The sequence below is a fragment of the Stenella coeruleoalba genome (assembly GCF_951394435.1).
Source record: "Stenella coeruleoalba genome assembly, chromosome: 19".
Taxonomy (NCBI): Eukaryota; Metazoa; Chordata; class Mammalia; order Artiodactyla; family Delphinidae; genus Stenella; species Stenella coeruleoalba.
The window spans coordinates 55,868,775-55,884,957 of NC_137165.1; the positions used below are offsets into that span (position 1 = coordinate 55,868,775).

The window sequence follows — 16,183 nt, forward strand, 5'->3', positions numbered from 1 at the left end:
GCTGGCCACAGGGCTGTGTCCCTGCTGGAGGCTCTTGGGAAGACTCTGTTTCTTTGCCTTCTTCGGCTTCTAGAGCTCACCACCCTTCTTTGGTTCATAACCTTTCCTCCGTCTTCAAGCCAGCGGCAAAGCATCTTCCAGCTTCTCCTTTCTGACTGCGACCTCTGCTTTTATCATCGCATCTTCTCTCTGATGCTGACCCATCTCCCTTTCTCATAAGATTCCTTGTGATGACACTGGCCCCACCCAGATCCAGGATCATCTCATCTCAAAATCCTTAGCCACAGCTGCAGAGTCCCTCTTGCCATGTAAGGTGACGTATCCACAGGTTTTAGGGATTACGATGTGGTCCTCTTTGGGGAAAAAGTCATTATTTTGTCTGCCACATATGCCCTTTATTTAATTAATTTATTAATTTTAATAAATTGATTTTATTTATTTATTTTTGGCTGCGTTGGGTCTTCATTGCTGCGTGAGGGCTTTCTCTGGTTGCGGCGAGTGGGGGCTGCCCTTTGTTGCGGTGCGTGGGTTTCTAATTGCGGTGGCTTCTCTTGTGGTGGAGCACGGGCTCTAGAGCACAAGCTCAGTACTTGTGGCGCACGGGCTTAGTTGTTCCGCTGCATGTGGGATCTTCCCAGACCAGGGCCCGAACCCGTGTCCCCTGCATTGGCAGGCGATTCTCAGCCACTGTGCCAACAGGGAAGTCCCCACATATGCCCTTTAAATAAACTTTTTGGGGGGCCCTATTGTCATTTCAGACAGGCAGCCCAACCTCTTTTCTCTCTCTCTCTCTTTTTCTTTTTTGGCCGTGCCATGTAGCTTGCGGGATCTTAGTTCCGTGACCAGGGATCGAACCTGCGCCCTCGGCAGTCAAAGCGTGGAGTCGTAACCACTGGACTGCCAGGGAAGTGCCCAGGCAACCCAATCTCATTTCAAGATCGATCCTTGGTCATGTTCCAGTTTATGTGGGAGACAGGGAGCCTGGTGAGGAAAAGAAATGAAAGAAATTCAGTTGGGTTCTGGATTTGACTGGAAGGATAAAGGATCACTGATTCTCAAGGAGGGGACCCACCTGAATCGTCTGGGATGCCTTTCCATTTCAAGCATCCCAGATTCTGGCAAACCCTCCCTTGAGCGGCACATCCCTTCTACCTCACCTTGCATCTTGTCCATGAGAATATTGTATATTGCTCACGTGCAGGGGACAGAAAAAGGATTGGTACCCAGTGATGCATAGGGATGGAAAGGAGCTTTGACAGAAGAGCTTGGACTTGGTGTTGAGAAGGCGATGGGGATCCAAGGCTGGGGAAGTACCCCAAGTGACATTGACAAGGATGGGATGTGGTGAGGGACTGGAAGGTGAGGTGAGTGGCCTTACTGGTGATATGGTCTAAATGGGAGGCCCTGAAACATGCAGGGGTAGAGGTTGCTGGACATGCCTGTGCCTCTGTGCTGGTCATCCGTGGTGGGAGCTTACCGTGAATGGCAATTACAGACTGTTGTTGAATTCTAAAACAAGTGAGACAAAGTCCAGTAAAGGGATGGGTCAGCCCCTGGCATAGAGAAGGCTCCCACAGGCTTCCTTTGGTGGTCCCATGGAACTGAACTGATGAGCCGTTTTCATTGTTTCTGGGAGTCTCTGAGGCAGGTGCAATTTTCTACAGGTGGCGCTAAGACTTTTGCTGGGAGAGTCCAGTGCCAAACCGGTGACTGTGTGTAGATGATGCGTCAAAGAAGAGAAATCATTTCTTTTTGCACAGCTTTGTTTTTTAGCATTGCATTCGCAATACCTGGTTGCATCACTCTGTTATTTCGGAGACGGATGATGCAGATTTATTTTAAAGGCAAGGCGTAGTTAATTTTAGAAACCCATTCAGCATTTTATACGTTAGTGCTGACTGTCATATGGTTACAATGGGTAGTGGGTGTGCTCTAGCCAAGATGTCATGGTGTCTGTAAGAGTAAACAACTGTGGATGAGTGTTGAATTCACTAAATGTCGGAGAACCTTTGATCAAATTGACCTCCCCGAGGTTTGAGTCCAGCTTCAGTTCTCCCTTTTCCCTTTTGTTTTTCCCCCTCATTGAGGTGATGATGGTCCCACTTTGCTCAGTTCCCTGGATCTGCCACTTCCTGGCTCTGTGACCTTGAGCAAATGATCTTATTACTTTGAGATTCAATTTCTTTATCTACAAATAGCAATAGAAAACAACTTCTTCCTCCCAAAGCTGTTGGGATGGATAAAATAAGATATCAGATGTGAAGCTTTGGTCCCTGGAAATAGTAGGTGATCAGTAAATATAAGTTCCCTTTCCTTTTTAGAGATGAGAAAATTGATGAGACAGAGTTGACGTAGTCTCACTGGTTGTCTTCAGATATTTCAAGGGCTGTCACATATCACAGGGGACAGACACCTTCCTTTAGTGCTCTGGAGAGCAGATGTGTGCTCTCAGATGTGCGAAGAGGTAAAAACCGAAGGGAGACAGATTTCAGCTCTGCTTAAGGAAGAACTTTGTAGGAATTAGAGCTGTCTCACGTCCAAGGCAGTGGAGCTCACGAAGTAGTGAGCAGTCTGGTCCTGGTAGTATTCAGTTAGCACAGAATTTCTCAACAGTGCCGCTCACCTTTGGGACCAGATAATTCTTTGCTGTCAGCGGCTATGATGTGCGTTGTGAGACATTTACCAGCTTCTCTGGCCTCTGCTCATTAGATGCTACTAGTAACCTCCCCCTCACCTCCAGCCCTACTTGTGACAACCAAAAATGTCTCCAGACATTGCCAGATGTCTCCGGCAATGGTTGAGAACCACTGAATTAGAGGCTAGATGACAGCAAACTAGACTCCCTCTTCCCAAGGTCAACTCCATCCTACCCCAAGTTGAGTTCTTAACAACATTAGAATTCTCATGGTGGCTTTGTGCTTTGGGATAGTACCTACCACCAAGGATTAAAGGCCTAACCCAGGTGACACTGTGGGGTTCCGTTTGGGCCATAGAGAGCGAGAGAAGTCCCCACTTGGAAGGCCTTCAGGGGATGGTTTAATGGTTTGCTGCTTATCGTGGTTTTGCAGGTCATGCTGGCCGCTTCCTATTGGTCGCTCCTGGCCCCAGCGGTGGAGATGGCTACGTCCTCTGGTGGCTTTGGTGCCTTGGCCTTTTTCCCTGTGGCTGTCGGCTTTACCCTCGGAGCTGCGTTTGTCTACCTGGCTGACCTCTTCATGCCTCACCGGGTGAGTACCACTCTGCTTTGGGCTCTTGTGTCAGGATGTGCCTAGCTCTGTGCCATAGATTTACTCCTGTTCAAACCTGACATGCCAACTCGTGTCTATGTGAAGTAGCCAGCGATATCGAAATAGATGTTTCACACCATTTATGTCTTTTACCTGGAGGAACGGAATTGTGACTTAATGCCTAAAAGAAAATAAGCTCTTGGTAGTCTGACTCATCATCTCCTTAGTTACATTTTGATACATTCAGATTTTAAATATCAGATCTCATTATAAATATAGAGTACAGCTGACGTCGTGTGGTACAGCACTGTCTATATGAGTGGACCTAGACACTGGGGGAAGGGAGTGCCCGTGACGGTGGTCCTGACTCTTAGAGAGCTTATGATGTCACCAGGGAGATGACAACACACCCATCTGCAACATAAGACCGTCGACAAAGCATCGTATCCACAAGGGCTTATTCATAGGAGGGCGAGGTGGGGAGACCAGGCAGTAGGGCCTTGGGCGGCGCTCACTTCTGCCATGAACCGGTTATGTGTCCCTTCTCCCCACTTTTCCTTCTTACGACTTGAGAATAACTCCCTTTAGGGGCTGCCGAGTGAAAACTAAAAAAATCGAAAAAGGCGCCAGAATTGGGGTGTGCCGGCGATTTAGCTTTTCTATTTTTTTTGCCCTAAATAGCGCTGGTGGGTTGGGTTTGGGGGATGAGCATGTACTTGCTTACAGAGAAGCACAAAATGAACGACAGCCTGAAGTCTGGCTGTGGTCACTGAGCAGAGAGAGCTGAGGCCAGGCCACGAGATCATGACCCAGCGCCATCGGCTAAAACCGAGTCAGCTGAAGGGTGGACGTCAGTAGGACCCAGTGCGGGCACAAGTCACCTTAGCAGATGCAGTGTCCCAGCAAGTCCCCGAGGTGGGCACAAGGCCCCTGAGAGACCTGAGCTGGTGCTTGAATCCTCTGTTCACCCAGGGTCGGGGGAGGCACAGGGGGGACCGTGTCGAGGAGCTGAGTTTCTCTGCTGGGTCGCTGTGGGCAGGGTCAGGTCGGGCTCACTGGAGTCGTCTGGGCATGTACCCCAGGAGGTAGGCTCACATCCTTTCCCCGGCCCACCTGCCTTCTTCTCCATTGGAACGTGGCCCAGACACTCGTGAGAAACTGATTACTCATGTTCCAGAATGGCCAGCCTCTGGCCCAAACAGCTGGATGTGATGGTTGGTTGGACAGCTGATGTTGTCTCAGAGGTGTGTCATTCTTGTTGATCGAGAGCGTGAACGACCGTGTCAGTTTCTGCCCCCTGGGCCCTTTGCTTCCTTGTTGTCAAGGAACATCTGCTTGCTAATAGCTTTGAGAGGTCCTCAGTATGGACTGCCACATTCTGTCCTCAAGTCCGCCCTGGTTATCTGTAAACTTGCTGCTGGGGTGTATTCTACTTGCCCTGGCAGGAAGATCTGGCAGCCAGGGGCCTTAACTCCTGAACAGCAGACAGGGGGCTGGCTCAGCTGCTGTGCACAGCCCCTGCTGGTCTCATTCTGCCCTTCCCACCTGGGCCCACCTGGGCTTCTAAGGCAGTGTCTTGCAGAGGGCTCTTTGCAATCATGAAGGGTCACCGTTCCCTGATACTGGGGCCAGGGAGTGGGGCCAGGTGTATTTGACCAGCTGCCCGAAGGTAGCAGCCTTCTCTGGGCAGTGTAAATAGTCATTCGGCCAGTTTGTTCTGTGCAGCAGTCCTTTTTTTTTTTTTTTTTAACCTTTTGCTTCCTGTTTGTTCTACTATATGCTTTGAATATAGAGGAGATCCCAGGCGAAAGTCTTGGGTAGAATGCACAGAGAATTAGGCCTGGCTGGGGAGCGGTGGGTGAAGTTAATGGGTTTTGATCTTGAGTCCGTGTGGCTGACTGAGCAGCCAAGGGGCACGCAGTCCTGTCGGGGAGAAAGCGGGGGCTGGAATTTGCTTTCAGAATGCTTGCTACGACTGGAGTTCAGGAACCAGGAGTTCTGTGGGTCAATTCAGACTGAGATCTTTTCAGTTTCCTGTTCACTCCACCTTATGACAGAGCCCCACCGCTCCGCACGTGGCCCAGGGAGAGGACGAAGTGGTGAGAGCAAAGGCTTTGGCTGCACCGGTGGTGGAGGGGCTCGTCCTGCAGAGCAGGCCCCAGGGGAAAGGAGGACCTGCCTGCAGAAAACCCCATGGCCTCCTTCCTGTCCTCTGGGAGGACCGTGCGTGGAGTTTGACGGGGTGAGAGGAAGTGAGTCAGTCTCTGCCTTATTTTACCTGCAGAAGTGAGCCAGTGCAGGAGTCTGCTCAGCACAGACGTGTGGTTTGAGCGATTCTGACATTGACTCGTGACCGTCCAAGCACAGGTGCCACCGCCTGCCCACGTCGGAGATGTCCACCCTGGTTATACTTACACGTTCAGGGTGGCAAGACTCTGGGTGGGTGGGAAGGAAATGGTTAACAACTGGCCCTGTTCTCCAACTCCATTTCCGTCATTCAGCCTTTCCGATGTATTCGTGCCCCTTTTGGAGCCGGAGCGCCATATTGCTCATGAAAAGGGCTTTACTCATAACAGCCTGTCAGGTTGAGCCCACTGTAGCTGTGTTAACTTCGGATGCATCAAATCGCTCCCTGAAAGGGTATTTATTTTCATGTATTTATCTGGGGATGGAGTAGAAAAGGCTCACGCGGTAACTGTTAATGGGAAATGAGCTGACAGGGTTTTACAGAGGCTTTGCCAAATGATATCTTAATGAGAGGGCGAGAGAGGCGGGGTAGGCGAGGAAGGTGCAGTCCGCCAGGGCCGGGAAGAGGCCTGACAGGAGGACGCTGATGGCGAATGCGGCTCGGGCCAGCCTGAGCCCAGCACTCCCCGTGGATGGTTCTAGGGAGAAGGGGAATGGACCTTGAACAGCTGTTTGGAGATACTGACATTTTTATGACCTTTGCAGTTTGCTTCTATATAAAGTTAAGGATGGCAGTGGGTGGGAAGACTTCACCTTTAGTTTAGAGCTGTGATTTTCTACTGGTGGGTAGAGGGGAGAGGAGGAAGAGGGTGGATGTGTGTCGCCATGGCCCTGTGTCTGTCTTTTTAGTCATATTAGTATTACATCAACACAGCACAAAAATCTCATTATAAAAATTAAACAAACTTTAACGTGTGACACTCCTTTCTTGCTGTAGACTGCGTCCTCTCAAAATTCCAATGCAGTGGTATTTGGAGGTGGGGCCTTTTGAAGGTGACCAGGTCATGAGGGTGGAGCCCTCACGAATGGGATTAGTGCCCTGATAAAGGAGCCTTCAGAGCCCCCTTCCCATTCTGCCACATCGGGACACGTACGCACTGTTTGTGAACCGGGACGTGGGCTCTCTCCAGACACTGAATCTGCTGGCACTTTGACCTTGGACTTCTCAGCCTTCAGAATTGCCAGAAATAAATTTCTGCTGTGTATAAGCCACCCAGTCGATGGTAATTTGTTAACGCAGTCTGACCGGGGTAAGAGGCTCCCCTGTGTCCGTACTCTTCCCAAAACCGGTCAACCATTGTCATCAGTTTTGTGGGTATCCTTCTAGATTTTTCTCTTTTCTCTTTCTTTTCTTTAAGAAAACGAATTATGTTGTGTCCTATAAATATCGAAATATAAACACTGTCCCCTATGCTTGTGCTGTTCAAGTATGCTTTAAGTCAACTCTATAGCTCCGTGAATCCTGACTCATTTATTTAGACTTCCCTTCTCTTTGCTTATGTACGTGCATGCATACATTTCACACAGTTGGAACCGTCTGTGCGTTCTCTTATGTGTTATTTTTAAAATTCGAAACGATTTTTATCTACAGTCATTTTAGTACATATACCGCATCCTGCCATCTTAGTGTAGTTCACCGGACCATTTCCCTGTCACTGAGGAGTTAGATTGCTCTGTGCTTTTGCTTATGAATATATGTCTCTCTGGAAAATGTCATTTTGTTGTGTGTCTCCTGAAAAACAAGTGGTAACGTCTTGGCTGTGTTGTTGACACTTGCTTTTCCAGCTTTGCTTTGCATCTTGGCAACCTTCTCTCTGGGAGATGTGTGTTCCCCGCCCCCTCCCTCCCTCTCTTGGGATTTGACATCCAAAGAGACTGCCCAAGGACTGCAGGGGGAGGGAAGGTAGTGGTGGCTGAGTCTGCCCGAGACCCTCGGGTGGGGCATCGCAGCTGACGGCCCCGCCCAAACGTGCTCAGGGGCAGCAAGCGCTAGGGGTGCGACCTTCTCCTCAGTGCCCTCCTTCTTGTATCTGTGTCCCAATCCTGTTCAGTTTCTCTTGGTTTTCGCTGTGATGGCAAAGAAGATGCCTCCGCTAAAAACTTAAACGAGAAGGATGTGCGCATGCCTTTAATATGCGCCTAACCGTTGCTGGTGTCAATTTCTGGCCACTGGAGTCGCTCTGAGGGACCAGGTATGACAACTGTTTGGAAGTACCAGGTGATTATTTTCCCCCTCAGGGGTGATGCATGTTTTCCTCCTCTTCATAGATCCTTTCCATCTTTAGCGTTGTGATTCTGATTCTACTACTTTACGAACGAATACCTAACAGAGGAGATTGGGGGTTGGGGGGATGGCAAGAATCGCTTACAGAAGGAGAAATCGCAGTGGCACCCACCTGTAGAGTCCACAGCATAATTCTGATATTATCAGATAAGCCCAGCCAGCTTCACAGTGAACACCGGCTCCCTGCCTCCGTTTTAACATCTCCTTTCTTTTGCTTTGCTGTGGTTTGAGATCTGCACTTCTGTTTGATGCTCTAAGGTGCATCATGGGGTTGATGGACGGTTGACATTTCAGCTGGCCTGGAGAGAGTCTCCGTGCAGCTGAATCACCGGGTTCCTCCAGCGTGGGGACGTGACCGTGTCATCAGAGGAGGCTGGGCGCGGGGGTGGATTGGGCGGCCCCATTGTCTGGGAAGCCAGGTGGAAGAGGGATGAGGTTTTGCAGACAGCCCTTTTGCTTAACTGTATACCCATCTGCCCTCATTTTCTAGGTCTGCCATCACAAACCACCACAGACTGGGTGGCTGAAACAACAGAACTGTATTTCCTCACAGTTCTGGAAGCTAGAAGTCCAAGATCAAGGTGTTGTCGGGTGCCTCCCTGTAACCATGTCCTCACGTGGTCTTTCCTCTCTGTGGGCATCCCTGGTGTCACTCTGTGTGTCCAGATTCCCACTCCTCATAAGGGCAGCAGTCAGATTGGATTAGGGCCCAGCCTAAGGGCCTCCTTTTAACTTCATCACCTCTTTGGAGACCCCACCTGCAAATCCAGCCACATTCTGAGGTCCTGGGGGTTAGGGCTTCAGCATTTGAGTTGGCGGGGTTGCGGGGAGCAATTCAGCACATAACAGCATCCTCTCCGTTTCTTTTGATATTTATGGTACTAAGATTGAGAGATAGCTCACCCTGTGGATGTATGGAGGCCCTCAGTTCGGGCACTGGGTGTTCTGACCAAGAGCAGGCTGGCACTTGAACGGGCACGCTGAGTGGGCAGAGCTCGCTAATGAATACACGACGCTAATGAATACTTCAGTTTCTAATGGAGCAAAGCCGCGAGCTTGCTGGCATTGGAAGCCGTGGCTGGTGAGTCCTGGGCTGGGGAGCGTTGCCAAAACCTTGTCGTTCAGATGAGTCGCCAACAAAGGAGCGTTTTGAATCTTTTGTGAAAGCCAGTTTATTTTATCGTACTGGGGGGCTCTTGGCCCACTGATGCCGCAGGCCCTTCACAATGAGGTGTTTGTAGAGAGCTGGCGTTCAGGTCCCCCTGGACCCCAAGCACCCATTTCCAAGGTGCACGTGGAAGCCGTGGCCGAGGTTGCTTCTTTTGCCTTCCGCTACATCCTGCTGCCTCCTGTGGCTTTTAGGAAGGTGCTCGGGTGTCGGTTTTGGTCCCGTTGGCATGCAGAGGGGCTCAGAAGGGGGTTGAGGCAGGCTCCCAGTGTGGCGTCCTTGCTGATTCTCAGAGAAAGCCGTGGGTTAACCGTCCTGTGGACGCCTTGCTCTGCGCATGTACCTGCTGGGAACGCGTATCACAAACTCCCCTCCTCTCCACTTGCTCCCTTTGATTTCTAAGGCGGGCGGGGGTGGGGGGCTGCTGTTCTACCCTTGTGTGTGCCTGGGTGTGTTAGCTGCGTACCCAGTCCTGGCTAGTTGAGGCTACGGGAAAAATATCTGTGGCTTTGCAACCGATGGCACAGAGCATCTGAGAGGGCCCAGTCAGAGCTTGGAAACCGACCTCTGTGGGTGCTGTGTATTCCCCAGGTACCTTCACTGGGTCTGGCATGCACACACAGTGCACACGAAGCGGCCATTTCAGCACAGGCTGGCTTGCTGAAGGGACCTCCCCAAGCACTGAATGACCCTTGTTATTTTAATAGAGTGGTGGGGATTCTGGAATGCAAATAGGCATGGTTGGGACCTTCTAAGACTTGGACTTCCTTCTCCATGCTTAGAGCACCTTTTCATAGTTTAGACTGTAAAGTGGTGACTGAATACTTGTATTCTCTTGCCCTGTGTTGAGCCAGGTGGCAAGATTATAAGAAATATCTAGAGGCCACCATGGAAATTTATTGAGCCAGTGGCTGGTTGGCAAAGATGACGGAGGCAAAGATGATTGATGAGGCTGGCTGGCTAAAGGAATTGGGTGTGTGTTTCGTCATAATTCCTTCCTCCCGAGGCGGGGTGGGGCGCGGCTGTCGGCTCACAGGTGTACCCCCCTCTCTAGGTGGCTAGCGCATCAGTGCCCGATAGAGCAGGTCCTGGCCACGCCTGTCCTGTCCGTCTTCTCTCAGATTGTGGTGGTGCTGGTGATAGTGTAGACGGCTCACCTCAAGGCTGGGGAATCATAACCCCAGAGGAGTTAGAGTTCTGGTATCAAAGAAGAAAAGAAGGGGTGAAGTTTGGGGATGTAGATGTCGGATTGGCCAGTTCTTTGAGAGGAAGGAGTTGGATTAAAGCCCCTGGAAAAGCTAAAACGTTGTTTAGCTTTAGCTCGATGTCCCCATAACGAGCCCCAGGGATAAATGACAGAAGGCATGTCAAGGACGGTAGGAAACGGAAACGCCCTCTGAAGATGGTCTGTGAGCTCCACGCCTGCGGTTCCTTTTGTCCTGTGGCCTAGGACTGGGAGGAGGGCAAGGGGTCTTCAGCCCCGTGTCTCAGAAGCACACGTTCTCCAGAATCCCAGCCAATCCCCTTCAGAGCCTCCCTTTTGCAGATGCCTGGGTTAGCAATAGGAGGACTCACCTTGCCTCGACCTGAGCGAGACGGGGGAGTTCTGAACGTAATGCAAAAGCCAGTAGACCATTACCAACACGCTGGCATGGTGCCCAGCTCAGAACACTGTCCCTCTAGCGTTCGCAGACTCTCTCCTAGTTACCCTGCAGGGCGCACTTTGTGTGTTCCTTCAGCAGAAAGCTTCCCTGGCAACCCCAGGTCTTGGTTCCACTTGGCACCTCCCCCATCTTGCCCTGTCTCTTCCCTGTGCCGTCATCACCGGTGGACCTGGTCACTTGTGTCCTGAAGGCAGGGACAGGTCTGCTCTGGTCTCCCCTGTGACCCCGACAATACCTGGGCATCGTAGGTCTCCGGGAGGTATCTGATGAATGAGTGAATGGAGATGTTGGGAAGATCAGGTGAGATCGTTGTTATGAAAACTCCTTAGAGCCTCAAAGTTGAAAGCGCTTTACAGCCATGAGTTATTTTCTGGAGGCAGATGCACGCTCCTTGGCAAGTGGCCACCTTTGAGGCACTATAGACACGAGGCACAGAGAGTTGAAGAGAAGAACTTAATCTGATTTGAGTCTGTTACATTCTTGTTCACGCTTTATTTGCTTTGCTAATTACGTTTGCCTGAGACTCTAAAGACTTACACTGCTGTTTAGAGTCAACATTTTCCTAGCAATTCCACCAGGAAGTGTGTTAGAAGGAATGAGGGTGGGGATGGGGTGGGAAGGAGCTGGGAAGTTGCCTTCGGTGCTTTAGAAAAATATTGATGCCTGGGCCTCCCTCTGGAGGCTCTGAGTCATTGTGTCCCAGGTGGACCCTAGGTATCGACATGAAAACATCCCCCCAGAGGCTCTGATGTTCAGCCGAGGTTGGTGACCAGGAATTGAAGGCCACTTACAACTTGCTTTGATTCAAGTGATGGTTTTTGGATGGTTTACTGCAATTCAAGTACCTTTCTCTTTCCCTTGGCAGCCAGTCTCACGATTTATTGCAAAGGACTCAGTAAAGAGGGAGAGAAGGGCTTCCTGCAGGTGATGAAGGTACAGTCTCAAGACGAAAGGGGGGAACTGACCTGGTTCTGTGGGTTGCAAACTTCAGAGTGCACCAGAATCCCCTGGGGCGGGGGGGGGGTGGGGGCTTCAAAAATGCAGGTGCCTGGGCCCACCCCAGACTCAATGACTTCTACGCTCTTGGGAGGCAGCCGAGGCATCTGCATTTTAAAGTAGGTCCCTAGGGGACTTTTGGCGCTCACCAAAGTGAGGGAATCACAGAACAGTCCAGGAAGGTGTGCTGGAGGAGTCTGGAAAGCTGTAGTATGTGAGGGGCACAGACAGAACCCTTGGGCTGTGGGGCATCCACAGTCCTCTATGTCTCATGGTCTCCTTAAAAATGTATCTGTTTATGACACAATGAACTTATTTATGAAACAAAGACAGACTCACAGACATAGAAAATGAACTTGTTACCAAAGGGGAAAGCGGGTGGGGGAGGGATAAATTAGGAGTTTGGGATTAGCAGATACAAACTACTCTATTTCGATTAGGTAAACAAGGACGTCCTGTATAGCACAGGGAACTAACTATATTCAGTATCTGGTAATAAACCATAATGGAAAAGAATGTGAAAAAACATATGTATGTGTATGTATAACTGAATGACTTTGCCGTGTACCCGAAACTAACACAATCGTGTAAACCAACTATACAAAGAATTAGTTTTTTAATTGACGTGAAATTCACATAACATAAAATTAACCATTTTATTTTTTATTTTTATTTATTTATTTTTGGTTGCACCTCACGACTTGCGGGATGTTCCCTGACCAGGGATTGAACCCTGGGCCACGGCAGGGAAAGCCCGGAATCCTAACCACTAGGCCACCAGGGAACTCCTAAAATTAACCATTTTTAAGTGAACAATTCAGTGCCATTTGGCACCTTACAGTTTTGTGTAACCAGCATTGCTGTCTAGTTCCGAAGCATTTCCACTCCCCCAAAAGGAAGCCCCCACCCCATTAGGCAGCCGCTCCCCCTCCCTCCCTCCCTCGTCCCCAACCCCTGGCAACCACTAACCTGCTTTCTGTTTCCATGGATTTACCCACTTTGGCTATTTCATATAAATGCGGTCATACAGCGTGTGACCTTTCGTGTCTGGTTTCTCTGACTCAGCGTAATGTTTTCAAGGTTCATCCACGTTGTAACCTGGGTCAGAACTTCATTCCTTTTTACGTCCGAACACTGTCCCATTGTATGGATGTGCCGTCGTCTGCTTTTCCATTCCTCCGTTCATGGGCATTTGTGTTGTTTCCACCTTTTGGCTGTTGTGAACAGTGCTGCTGTGAATGTGGGGCACAGGAGTTGTTGGAACACCCTAATTCTCCATCCTTTGGGGGTATGTATCACGATCTCCACTTCACCAGTGGTTAGGTCAGGTCAGTCCAGGTGGGCAGCCTGGCTGGCAGCTCAGATGACCCACAGTTTGCTGGAGTAACAGATGCAAAGCTCTCTGAAGCTCAGCTCTGAATAAGGAGTGGCCTGGAGGACAGTTGGGCAGTTAACAGGGCCAGAGGGAGGGGAGGTCTGGAGGGAGCTGGTCGGGGGCAGGGCAGTTCTGTTTGGCTGTAGCTTCAGGCTAGCTTCCGTTTTAAGTGCCGTTTCTCAGCAAGGTTACAATGGAAACAGCCAGAGTAATCTTATTAGAAGTACATTTCTGGGACTTCCCTGGTGGTGCATGGTTAAGAATTCACCTTCCAATGCAGGGGACGCGGGTTCAGTCCCTGGTCAGGGAACTAGATCCCACATGCGTGCCACAACTAAGAGTTCACATGGCACAACTAAGGAGCCTGCCTGGTGCAACCAAAATAAATTAAAAAAAAAAAAACATTTCTGACCATTCACTCGCCATCCCAAATCCTTTGCGATCTCCCCAATGGGTCCAAGCCTTTTTGTCTTTTTTCTTTTTTATTTAACACGGACTTTCTTCTGGGCTCTCCTCCAGGCGCCTCCTTACCTCCTTAGCTTCAGCTCAGGCCGGTTCTCCGCCACTTGAGTCAGCCACCAGCTGCTGCAGCGGGCTCTCAGGACACACGTGCCCTTCGTCATCCTGAGCCTTTCCTCGCGGTCTCCCTCTGCCGGGAACCACTTTCCTCCTTCAGCCGTCACCTGGCCAACTCCTCCTGGTTCCCCTTCAGGTTAGGACAAAGGCATCCCTTCCTCCAGAAGCTTTCCCGGAGCTCCGATCTGGGCGAGGTGCCCCTGCATCTCTGTAGCTCTCCCCGCCGAGCCGCTGCCTGGCAGCTGCTTCCCTGGTGGGCCGGCAGCTCCTTGGAGGCAGTGGCTTGGTCAGTCTTGTTTGCCCGGAATCCCCAGCACCTGCCGCGGAGCCTGGCATGGAGAAGGGGGCTCAGAACGTGATTTGTTCTGACGTGAGGAAGGAGTGAGTGTGTGTTCGATCCTGGGACTTCATTCCTCACTGCATCCTCCAACCTACATCAGTGCCTGCACCAGGCTAGATGCCGTGGCCCCTCTAACACCTCCCAACACAATAAACACTTCCTAAGTGTGGGATCGTTGAATGAAAAGGAGAATTGTATGTATTGCGTGTATTTACGTATGTGTGTATGTGCATGTGGCATTTTTTAAAAACAAACAATTCTAAGTAAAGTAGAGGGGAGAAGGTTGGCTTTGTGAAGAATCAGGTGGTCAGACGAGCTAAAACAGGGTCAAAAAACTTTTTCGGAAAAGGACCAGAAAGTATGTATTCTGGGCTTTGCAGACCTCTTATGGTTTCTGTTGCCTTTCTCGTTTCGTTTCCTTTTCCTTCCTTACAACCCTTTAAAAATGTGAAAAACATCTGTAGCTCATAGGCCGTACAAAAACAGGGCACTGGCTGCATTTGGGCCACGGGCTGTAGTTTGTAGACTCTTGATTCGCAAGGTCCTTGAAGGCCAGTTACTTTTTAAACTTGGCTTTAGTGGTGTCATGTTACATGCATTTATACCTGGCCCTTTTTTCTTGATGGTTAAAATTATGTGTGTTAATTGTAAAAAAAAAAAAAAAAGCCTAGAGAATAGAAAAGTTCGAAGACATAAGAAAAACCTACTTTTAATCCCACTGCATGGGAGCAACTATAATTCGTGTCTTGGAACATTTGCTTTCTGTATCTTTTCCTGTTGTTTTTCTCTGTGTGGGAAATGTCAGAAGAATAACTCACAGTCGTGGAGCATACACCGTGGGCAGGCACATTACATGCATAATCCTGTGGGGTCAGTGCTATTGTTAACTTTATTTTACAGATGAGGAAACTGAGGCTCACTTGTGTGATACGAATGATCTAGATGCATAAGGACCCGTCTCACTAAGTAGCAAAGCCCAGGGGTGCCCAGGTGGTGATGGCAGATGCGTGTGTTGAGGAGGAGCCTCTGTCCCTGGGTCCCTGGGTGGCTGGAATGAGCAGAGCCCCTGCGTGTAGAAGAGTAGGGTAGTTTGTTATTGCAACCAAACACAGCCCATCCTGACCGATACCCCGAACCACTGAGACATTTGGGTAGCATCAGTGTTAGTCGTGGAATGCTGTCCCGGGGGCCTCTGTACCCTTGTTTTAGATGCCAGAGGCATTTTGGTGGGATACTTCCTGTTTGTTTATGTGTTTTGTTGTTGAGAAATTAATCAGTCCATCTAAGATAGAAATGGGAAATGTTATTTGAGCCTAAATGAGGATTATAACCTGGGAACGGCATCTCACAAAGCTCTGAGAATTGTTCCACCCCTTAGAAGTCAAGGCACAGTTACATTAAGTGTTTTGAGACAGAGGGCTGTACATTAAATGACGTATTACTATTAAAAAATTTTTTTTAACATCTTTATTGGAGTATAATTGTTTTACTACAGTGTTGTGTTAGTTTCTGCTGTATAACAAAGTGAATCAGCTATATGTATACATATATCCCCATATCCCCTCCCTCTTGCGTCTCCCTCCCACCCTCCCTATCCCACCCCTCTAGGGGTCACAAAGCACCGAGCTGATCTCCCTGTGCGATGCAGCTGCTTCCCACTATCTGTTTTACATTTGGTAGTGTGTATATGTCAGTGCCACTCTCTCACTTCGTCCCAGCTTACCCTTCCCTCTCCCCATGTCCTCAAGTCCATTCTCTACATCTGCATCTTTGTTCCTGTTCTGCCCCGAGGTTCATCAAAACCATTAAGTGACGTATCATTGACAGTTTACACAATCCAGATCTGAGTGTCATTGCGGTGGGTCCTGTGACCTCTTACGAGATTAAGAAAGAATGCTATCTTTTAAGGAGCTGTCTTGTTAACACTAGGAGAATGTTGCCCTTCGTGGTTGAGCAGGTATTTCTGCGGATGGGGGCGGTTTGGTGGATGCACAGTGGTGGGGAGAGACGAGGCCAAAGGGCAGGGGAAATTTTTTTATGTTTAAATTTTTCTTGCCTTGCCATAAAATATGAATTTGATTTCACAGTTTCCTTATCGATCAGTTATCCCATCTGGACTCTCTCTCTCGGGAAGCAGAAGAGGACAGAATTAAAGGGATGCCTGCCACTGCTTCCGCTCTCCCCTAAATTCCATCACGAAGGAAAGCGTGTGGGCAGCCTCGGATACCTGTTCCCTGGAATGCTGATGTGTGAAGTCTGGGTGAGGCTGTGTTCCTCGCTTCCTCAATCCCAGGGGCTCCACAGCC

At 49.7% G+C, this 16,183-nt stretch overlaps 1 protein-coding gene across 12 annotated transcripts in view; it reads left to right on the forward strand.

Moving 5' to 3' along the window:
- Positions 1 to 16,183, forward strand: part of SLC39A11 (solute carrier family 39 member 11) — a 429,582-nt gene that overhangs the window by 121,256 nt on the left and 292,143 nt on the right. For all 12 annotated transcript variants that reach the window (XM_079905469.1, XM_079905476.1, XM_079905467.1 and 9 more), the window contains one exon: positions 3,069 to 3,227. In XM_079905469.1, the coding sequence (XP_079761595.1) occupies positions 3,072 to 3,227 (156 nt within the window). In that variant the 5' untranslated portion in view covers positions 3,069 to 3,071. The remainder of the gene's footprint in view (positions 1 to 3,068; positions 3,228 to 16,183) is intronic.